Source organism: Heterocephalus glaber, unplaced genomic scaffold (assembly GCF_053883595.1).
Source record: "Heterocephalus glaber isolate CG9 unplaced genomic scaffold, H.glaber_assembly_v1.0 deba00001504, whole genome shotgun sequence".
NCBI lineage: Eukaryota > Metazoa > Chordata > Mammalia > Rodentia > Bathyergidae > Heterocephalus > Heterocephalus glaber.
This window is the reverse complement of record NW_028258324.1, coordinates 28,930,831-28,941,355: the sequence shown is the minus strand read 5'-3', so window position 1 is coordinate 28,941,355 and position 10,525 is coordinate 28,930,831. Positions and strand designations below refer to the sequence as shown.

The window sequence follows — 10,525 nt, the reverse complement described above, 5'->3', positions numbered from 1 at the left end:
AAATTCTAGATAGAACAATCATCATTGCATTAGATTTTTTTGTTGTTGTTCAGACAGATTTTTTGTTGCTGAGACACAGTACTTGATACCCAAACTTAGGAAAGAGAAGTTTAGTGTGCCTCGTGGTTTCAGTCCATGGTCAGCTGACTGCAGGGCGGAAACATGGCAGATTGACATGGTGAAGCAAAACTGCTTAAATCATGGAGCCGGAAGTGAAGCAGGGAAACAGAGTTACAGAGGAAAGGGTGAGAGATCAGATACAGTACCAAATGTCATGTCTTCTTGACTCATCCAGACATACCTAGAAGTATGGTTCGCTAATTCCCCGGGCAGCTCCCAAGCCAATTAAGTTGAGAAGCTTAGCCATCACAATAATTAAAATAATGTACTCTATTTTGGTTGTGTTTTGTTTTGTTTTGGATTTCCTGATCAGCATTTTGTCTTCTGTAACTGAAATTTTTGCAACTATCTTTGCCATGCCTTTAGTATTTGATAAAATACTATAGAATTTTATAAAATTATTTAAGAAATTGTTTAAGAAATTTAACAATTTTTCTTAAATCACTTAAATTTCCTACAGCTGAAATGGAAATGTTTCACCTCCCTTTGTTGATGTATCTCCTTGTGTTCTATTAACCTAAATTAAGATTCTTTCCAATAAATCATATACAACAAAAAAAGGACTGAACAATTGCAAGCCGATCTTAATTCATGATCAAAATAAAGAAATATATAGGCATCCTTGAACTCACTATATCACTTTCTTACTCATAGTTGTTACTTAAATTTTTTCAGGTACACACCATCTGAAAGAAAATTAAATAAAATATATCTAGTTTTCTGCTATTCAGTTCTCACATTAAGTTTTAGGGCTGAGTGAATAATATAAGGATGAGGGAAAAATAGTTTTTCTATCTGACCAAAGATAAAATGCACACAGTTTGCTGCTCTATCTTTTATTCTCTTGCACTAATTGAGAAGGTCTTAATAAAACTGAATTTTGACTTATTCACCCAAACATTAGATGGTGTTAGTCCAACACCTTTCCATTCTTAGGTGGACAAATCAGTACATTCTCTTCCCCTTTTCCCACACCTTGTGTGCAAATTGTTAAACCAGAGTCATATTATATTTATATTCCTCTCTGATTTATGTCTATGGGTTAAAACCAACTCTAACTGGCTTAATGTTGCATGCATAAAACAGTCTGCTTCACAAACAGCTCACTTTTCACTAAATGAAAGTATGAGTTCATAAAGTATAAGTTCATTTTCTGAAGGTTGTAAGGGATTTAAAGTGGTGTCTCAGTTTACTCATCAGCATTTCCCTAAAGTGATCACCCATCAGAAAGTAGAAGACAGGGTTGATAGCACTGTTCAGAAAGGCCAATGGCCGAGTCACAGTGTATAAGGATTTGATGATTTCTTGTGTGCATTGGTTCTGCTTCCAGCTGTCCAGGCGCGTAGCAATCCTCACATTCCGCATAATGTGATAGGGCGTAAAGAGCACGGAGAAAATCACCACTGCCATGATAACTAAGTGGAGAGGCTTTTCAAGGGGCAAGGTGGTAGAGAGCTGCCTGCTTCTCTGCTTTAGGAAGACAGCAATCTTGTAATAGAAGAAGCACATCACGGAAAGAGGAATAAGGAATCCCAACAAGGTTAGGCACATGCTGTAAATGAGGTTGTATCGAGGGTCTCCAGAACTTGCATAATCAAGACAGTTGGTGCCTTGTTCAGTTGTAGTGGGATTTATAAGAGGAAGTATAGGTAGTAGCTCTAAGGTTACTAAAACCCAAATAGCCAAAGAGGTTAAAACAGCAAACTCTTTCTTTTGCAGAAGGTGTTCTCGGAAAGGATGCTTCATGAGCATGTATCGATCGATGCTGATAAAGGTGAGGAAAAGGATGCTGGTGTAGAGGTTGGCATGAAGCACGTACCGGTTGATGATGCAGAACACATCTCCATATATCCAGGTTTGGTTGGCATAGCTTCTCATCAGCATGGGAAGGGTGCACAAAAAAGCTAAATCAGAGATGGAGAGGTTAAAGAGATAGATGTTGCTGCTATTCCAGTTCTTCAGACAGAAGAGGTAGCCAAAAACAACAACCGTATTTCCAAGAATTCCTACAACGAACTCAATCCCATAGAAAATTGAAAGATAATACTTTTGCAAAGCAACCTGTGCTGTCAGCCAGTTTCTACAAGTTGAATTCCATGCCTAAAAAAAAAAAAAGAAAAGAGAAAGATGAAACACTAGAATGTGATTAAGAACAAAACTGTGCAGAATACAATAACTTAAAAATAACATTGATAGCTGAACTATGGAGAGTGTGTTACTTTGTGGAGGTATGGACGCACATATAAACATATATACGTATGTAATATAATATTTCCACAATCATTTATTGAATAGTTTGAACTAGGAACTAGGAACTAAGAACTGGGTTAGTATCAGTAGGCCAAACAAAGTTCCTAATCTGAGAAAATGTACAGTGGTACCTTGGTTCACAAACTTAATTTGTTTCATGATTCTGGAAAAGATAGCTACATCCATGTTTTTGTGGGAAAGATGGCCACAGTCGTGTTCATCACCTGATGCAGAGTTCTCAAACAAAAACAAAATTACGCCAAATGCTTTAGTTTGTGAACCAAATTATTTGCAAACAAAAGTGTTTGTGAACCAAAGTACCACAGGATACTGTTTTGGTAAGAATTAAAAAAATAAAGGGCTGGGGATTTAGCTCAGTGGCACCGCGCTTGCCTTGAAAGCACAAAGTCCTGAGTTCAAACCCTGATACAAAAATAAATTAAAAAAAATAAATAAATGATGCTACATAATGAAAGATGCTATGGATGAAAGAAATGTGTAAGAGTAAAAATGTTAACAGAGTTTTTGAGTAGAAGGAAGCAATGAGATGTTTTTTACATGGTCGCCAGGTACATGTTTTTCTATGAGATGACATTAAATGGAAACTTCAATGAAGTGATAGAGTTATATCTATATCTGGAGGAAGTATGTTCCAAACATTAGAAGAACTCAAGCAAACCCCTCAGGTAAAAACACAGAATGCTTAACAAATAGCAAAAAGGCCAAGGAAAGTGTTGAAAAATAGGTGAGGAGGAAAGTCTTAATTCCCTGTTGTGCTCCATAACTTACCATAGTCCCGTGCATATTGTAGTTGTTCAACAAATTCTGCTGAGTTAAACTGAATTGAGCCATCACCTACAAGACACAGAGATTGTTAGAATTCCAATATTTCTATTTTAGTAGCTTCTACTTGTTTCCATATTAAGAGAAGTTTGATTTTTAAATTAAATTTAGAAAATACAATTTCAGTCTTAAAATACAATCTTTCAAAATATGAACTATGAAGCTGAAAATCTTCAGTGTCTACTACTTTTTGAAAGTTGGTAGCATACAACTCTGTGCTCACCATTTTCCATGGAATATCATTTAATACATAAGTAGCATAATGAAGTGGGGACTGTTGTTATTATTATTTGACATATGATTTCCCTAAAGCTTAGAAAACTAAATATCTTGCTAGCTTAGTTTATTTCTGTGCTAAAGTAATATACCTTACACTGGATAATTTATACACAATAGTAATGTTTTTTTCTCATGATTCTGTAGGCTGGGAAGTCTGGGATCACGGTGCCAGCAGATTCAGCTTTTGGTAAGGGGCCACCCTTTGCTCCAGAATGGTTCCTCTTGCTTTATTCTCACAACAATGATTGCAAAAGACAAAGCACCTCCCTTCAATCTCTTTTCTAAGAGTACTAATCCCAGTCAAAAGGCAGAGCCCTTATGACTTAATCCCCTCCCCAAAGACTTTACCACTGAATCCTATTAGGTTCCAATAAGGGAGTTTTTTGGGACACGATACTCAAATTTAGACTAGACTTTTTTTTTTTTTTTTTTTATGGTACGGGGGATTGAACTCCCATCCTTGTGCCTGCAGGGCAGGCAGTGGAACCACTGAGCTAAATCCCTGGCCTTAGACTATAGTATTTTTGATGTCACATACCTAGTAAAAGTCTTTAGTAGTAATACTTTGTGAATAAGGAACATGAAACTAGGCAGTGTGATTCATTCAGATGTCAAATATTTTGTTAAATTTTCCCTCTTGTAAAGAGGCCAGATTGTAGTTTGGATAGGGTATTTTAAGAACCTGATTTATCTAAAAAATGTACTGGATCACCATTTTTAAACATTAAATCCTACTTATTTCTAATAAAGAAAGCAAAATTGCAACTAAAATTTTCTAAAAATCATCTTATCAAATAGACTTCTGAGCATTAGGTGCAATCGATGATTCTTTCTATATAGAATTTTGCTAAGTGGAGCAAAATCAGAACAAAGGCACTTGAACTTCTTTTACTGAGAGGCATGCAAACACTCAGTAAAGTTTTCTATGATAAAGGACTCTCAAAACTCACATCTGGTTTTGTGAAGTTCCAGTGATTTCCTTAAGTAAATAATTACTGGTATTTTAAGTGTGTTTTATTCATGAAAATATGTCATGAGACTAGAAAATTTCAATACTTTGCTATTTTTAATTACTATAAAACATTCTGGATTCCTCCAGAATAAGCTTCTTAAGTCTTTGCATGGAAGCCTGCCACTAAGTCCAATACTAAATGAAACTCTATGAGGTGTTCCTCAGCCAGCAGGTATATATATATGACTGCTTCTGAAGAACTGACCAGATAGGCTTCACTCTACATTTGAAGTTACCAGATTCTACTGCCCTCTCACGTTCCCAGAAATTTATTATATTTTTCAATTTTATATTTTTCCCAAGTCCTGTCAAACTTCTTCCACTTATTCTGCCCTACCCATCATCACAAATCATTAGCAGATGGCTTTGCCCTCTGTCTCACTGAGTTAGAGACCAATCACTGGGATTACTCTAGATCCTATTCATTCTCAAGTTCTTAAGGTTGTTAGGTTATCAATGTCTGTTTCTTCTGTCTCTTCAGCTCCCTTCTCCATCTCAACTGCATCTTTTCCATCTGCATTTAAGAAATGTTGATCTATCAGTCTTAAAAAAAGGAGCACTTTCAAACAAACCTTCCTTGTTTCACATTTCCTCTTCATAGCTTGATTTCTGAAAAGAGGCATCTCATTAAGTGTTTTGACATCCTGACACCACATTTTTGCCAAGCTATTGGCATTAGGCTTCTGACCTAATAGTCCATGAAAACAGTTTCCACATTGCTTAACCCCATGGTTACTTTTCACATGTCTTGAATTCTCAGCTACTTTTAATACCATGACACTCTTTGTCTTCCATGCCATGTCATTCTTGTTTTCTTCCTTTCTTTTTGGCTCTGCTCTGTAGGTTCTTTTGTGGCTCAAGTGCTAAATGTCGAGGTCCTCAAAACATGGTCCTGAGTTCCTTTCTTTCTATATTCTCTCATGATGATCTCATCCACTTTTGAGATTTAATGACCATTTTATAACAATAATTCCCAGATTTCCAACCCAGCCCAGACCTATCTTAACAGCTCCAATTGTTTATTGTTGCTATTTATTAATCTCTCACAGGCATAAACTCTCCAACTTCCTTACCAATTATACAGCATAGCCACCTAGCTAGGTAAAATGGGTGGTTCCATGTCTATCCAGGTGCTCACCACAGAAATCTAAGCAAAACCCTTTTCTCTAATTCATCTTCAATAACGAACAAATTGCCAAGACTTTGTGACTATAATTTATGGATGTTTCTCAAATCTATTACTGTTGCTCCAAATCTTTCATCTAGGCCAAACCATCAACATCTCCATATTGGACTACATTGCATGATCCTATTGTCTCCTTACAAATCTTTTCAATGACTTTTCACAGTCCAAATCCATCATGAGGACACGATTTTACTATCTATCTGACTTTTGTACTTCACTTTAACTTAGGGTTATACTTTTCCCTGCTCATCTTTCTTTTTCCCTGTTCTGTGAATGCACAGAAAGCAGTCCCAAATGTGCAGTCCCTTCTCTCTGAATATGTTTTTTCCTCTTGTGACTACTGAGCTATCACATATGGTGTCTATTATCTATATTTCTTTCAGGTCTCCGTTTAAGTGAGGATTTTCCAAAATATATTCTCTGGACCACCCATCTATTCTAGGTCCTTCCATTTCATGCTTTCATTGTATACTGAACTTGTTAGCATTTTTTAAAATTTTGTTTGACTCATTGTTTAACTTTCACATCTGGCACAGTGGCTAGAAGATAGTTGGTTTGAAAACGAGTGTATAAGAGATGGCTATAAACATCTAACCATTTACAAAGCAGTTTTATAAATATTTTCTCCAAGTTCAGGTAAATAGCATGTCTACCAAGTTGAGCCCACTGCTCTATTTTGCTATAAAAGCTGATACTCTGTATGATAGATGATCAAAATTGGCAAAGCATTTAGTGATATCTGTGATGTAAAATATATTTATACAAAGTAAAATTTAATATTATAGATAGCCAAGGATCAATTTAAGAAAGTGAAGCACTTAATTAAGAATTTATAACCGGAGTTACCAAAAATATAAAAGTGTAAAAACATATGCACCTAAGTGGTATAGTTTTGTCCCTACCAATCAGATTCTAAATAGTTTTTATTCTGCCTTTTTTCTTGTGGGTTAGCTGGACTTTCTGCCTTTTTTTTTTTTTTTTAAACAAAAAGCAGTATACATATGATAATACTCTTTTAATTTTGTAGAAATATTCCAAAAGGGTAGATGAATTTTTAAAAAGTTAATATACTGTATTTTTATATCAATAGTCATCACTCCATTTCCTGCAGCATTTAATTCCAGGCCTTCTGGAAGACCTCATTTTCTTTTCTTCTATGATGTACCAGTCTCCTCATCTCTATCCTTTCTCTGTTTGTGGACTCTTTTGTGGCTGATCCTTTGCTCAAGCTTTGAATGTTAAGTTCCTCAAAGCTCACTTTTGGAGACTTTTGTTGTTTTGTGGGTACTCAAAAAGCTAGTGTATACACTCAGAATCAAGACAAGAAATTCATTTATTTCAGTTTTTAAATTTCTCTTTTTTTTCCTGTCATAACCCAGTCATATTTCTGGCACTAAAGGCTAATTTTTTGTGAGTTGTTTATGCAACTTACATGCAGCAGGAAAGTTTGGCTGCCATGAATGAGAAATTTATCCATGAAGACTTATGCAACTTGAAGCCAGATTACCAAGGACTTCTTGCTACTCAGGCAAGTTAGGGAACAGATGGAAGGGATGGAGAAGCTACTTTCTGGTAATCTAAGGAGGCTGGAAATCAGGACATAGAATACCAGGGCTGAAATAAGGAAAACGAATGACTGATTTTATTCATTCCTTTCTTTCACTCATTCATACTCTTGTCTTGCTTCTCATAACTTGGTTGCTTCATTCTTTTTAAAAATAACTTTTCAACATTTATGTACAAAATACATATTAATTGAATAATACCCACAGGATGCAAACGGGCAAAAATAATGAAAAAATAGTCTTTAAACTAACCATTCTTAGTATCTGAGTACCCTTCTAAACTTTAATATTTATTTGAATTTATATTTATAAATATGAGATTAAAATTTTCAGTTTTATAATGCACTTCTTTGATACATTCTTTTCATGCTTAAAATTTTTTTCTAAGTCTATGATATTTATAAATTATGATTTTATAAATGTAGGGTATTCAATATTTGCAGGCCAATTTAACTTCACAAGGAGCCACGATTGTGAGGACATTTTATTCCAAATATGATTATATATTGAGTTTTTTCAGTGTGGCCATAGCAGTTACACAAATTGGGGAAGTACGTTGTTTCTTCCCTGATTAAAGGAAAACATTTTTCAGAAAAATTAGCAGTTTCTCTTCCACTTTCCAGTAGTTGTTAGCTATAGGAAATGAAAGTAAGGATAAAATAGATTCGAACTGATTTAGATAAATTATTTCTAACAGTTTTGTTAAAAATTATTGGTGATTTTAGGGAAATTGTTAGTTCCCAGTCCAAAACTGTATCTAACCCTGTTAGAATTAAAAAGCTAGAAGCAGTATCTAAATTATTCACATAAACAGATCAGCAGTACTCATTTTTAATTTGAGAATTTTTTCATTTTAAATCTATTCACCTAAAATGTATAATGATATTGTGAAATGGGAAGAAAAGGTCTAAAGGACTAGGGGAAGTGGGAGGGGTGGGGAAAAGAAAAAAGGGAAAACAAAAAATATGAGAAAAGGAAAAAAATGGAAACAAAGTCTGTAAATAGGGAAGGGAGGAGGGGGTGAAGGGAGGGCAAGGGAATGGGGAAAAAATAAGAACCAAGATACATCATGTAAAGGTACAAGATCCCAATGATGAATGTAACTGCATTGTATACCTAAAATGTACCAATAAACTAAATGGAAAAAATGTACATTTTATGCAAACTGGATTTTGAAATTAATATATTTGATCTTTTTCAGGATTTAATTTTTTACAACTATCAAACATTGTGGAATTTTAATTTTTAACTTCTATTATAATGCAGACTTACAAATTATCTTTCTCATTACTAAACAATGTAAATGAAAAATGTATTCATACTAAAAATGATACAATACTTTAATATTGAAATCTTAAATTTATATACTCTATAAATCACTCCAGAAAATAAGTTAATATAAAGTTATTGCATGACATCAAATTTTATGTTCAATAATTTCCTTTAAGAAAACTTTACAAATTTTGAGCCACTCTAGAAAATAGAATAACAGTTTCTGTAATTTTCTACTTTCTTTAGTAAACTATATTCTTGAATCATCTCATTTTATGATGTATAAATGCTAAATTTAATATTTAGGACACTTTTAAATATCCTCTAATACATTATTCTCTACACATAAAATATACACAACAGCTTGTTTCATATAATTTTGGATCTTTTTCTGTAAATAGTTATGTTTATTTAAGTGAAGCAAATTATTAGTTTTAGTGAAAGCTGTATTACTGAGACATTACCAAACATGCTAGATTTTTGAAAATAAAATACATTTAGTATTGGGAATTAAAACACTTAATTTTGAAAAAAATAAATGTAAAGGTAAAACTTAAGACTTTCTTTTATTTTCTTTTTCTTCTGTACATCTACTTAAGAATAGTTCACTGACACTTAAACATGTACTGGTCACAGACCATTTTTTAAAGATCCCCCAGCCCCAGCAGGCAGCCCAGCAGTACTTTATGTGACTGAGAGACACGAGCTATAGTCCAGCTTACCATTATGTTCGAAGTCTTCTCCCTTGACAGAACCTCTGCCAGCAACTGGATACAGCTTCTAACCCAGTGCTGTGCTGCTGGATATGGTTAATGCAGTCTGATTTGCATATCATGCAGCCAAGATTAATAATTCAGAAGACCAGGGATAATTTATTCAGTCAAATTTCCAACTCAGGGATGTTCCCATAGGAGAACTTCTGTGAAGTGGAAACATAAAACAAATGACTCATTTTGCAGAGGACACATTAAACAGACTTTGAGAACACTACTTTTGAAATAGCTTTATCCACTACCAAAATAACAGAGAAGTATTCCTTATTTTCATATTTAAATAATAAGGAATAGTAAACACTTTATGTTGGGTGTACTGTTTCATCTGCTTTTTCTTTATCTTCCAAAATTTTGGTGAATCTAAAATGAGTATACAGTAACTAAACTGTTAACAGAAAATTCTGAGAGAATTATAAAACTGAAAACCTGGGGAGAAACCTGAATATAAACCCTGTAAATGTACTAGTGAAGGGTTACTAAAGCTTTAGCTTTTTCCATTTTACTTTCTGTGATTAAATTCAAGAGACACATAAAAAGTACATCAGGTAGCTATGGATTAGGGAGAAAGGTGTTGTCTAAGTAAGATAAACTTGGGAGATGACAATTTATGCATCCCAAATGATTCTCTGAGCAGTGTCTGCAAGCACATTAGCCCAATTTCACACAGGAAACACATCTGACTTTTCTGAGGATTGTTTTAGTTTCATATTCAAGTAAACATTCTGTCTGCTTGATTTGAAGCATGGGGATTGTAGAGAGGAAATCCCTATCTGTACAGGCAACAGCAATTCAATTCAAATGCCATATAAATTGATTGTAAATTTAGCAATGATAAACAGAAGTCCAAACAAGAAAATTTATTACAGTAACCTGCCTAGCCAAACATTTAACCCTACCCCTAATGTCTCACAGCCTAAAACTCAGAAACTTCAAAATATATTATATATGATATTTAAAATTATATATGAAAAATAAATGTGTATATGTATAAGCATCTATGTAAATGTACCTATTTATAGAAAACACTTTTTAATTTTTTGAATTTTTGCAATATGTCAAGTACTGCACTAAAAACCTTTATCCATTGAATCCTTACAGTATCTCTCTGTTTTCCTTAGTTTTTTTTTTTTAATTTTACAGATTTAAAAACCCTAGTCTCAGAGAGATTAATTAACTTTCCTAAAGTCACAGAATCAGTAAGCAGAGAGTCTGGAGTTTAATCCTA

The 10,525-nt window shown here is 34.0% G+C and overlaps 1 protein-coding gene across 1 annotated transcript; it reads right to left on the bottom strand.

Annotated features, from left to right (window-relative positions):
• Window positions 1-1,028: 1,028 nt before the first annotated feature.
• Sucnr1 (succinate receptor 1) lies at window positions 1,029-9,412 on the bottom strand. The gene is given in 4 exon segments (XM_004834468.4): window positions 1,029-1,268; window positions 1,270-2,220; window positions 3,160-3,225; window positions 9,250-9,412. Coding segments are annotated over 4 exon segments (1,065 nt in total). The 5' UTR covers window positions 9,253-9,412; the 3' UTR covers window positions 1,029-1,223.
• Between the last annotated feature and the right edge of the window lie 1,113 nt (window positions 9,413-10,525).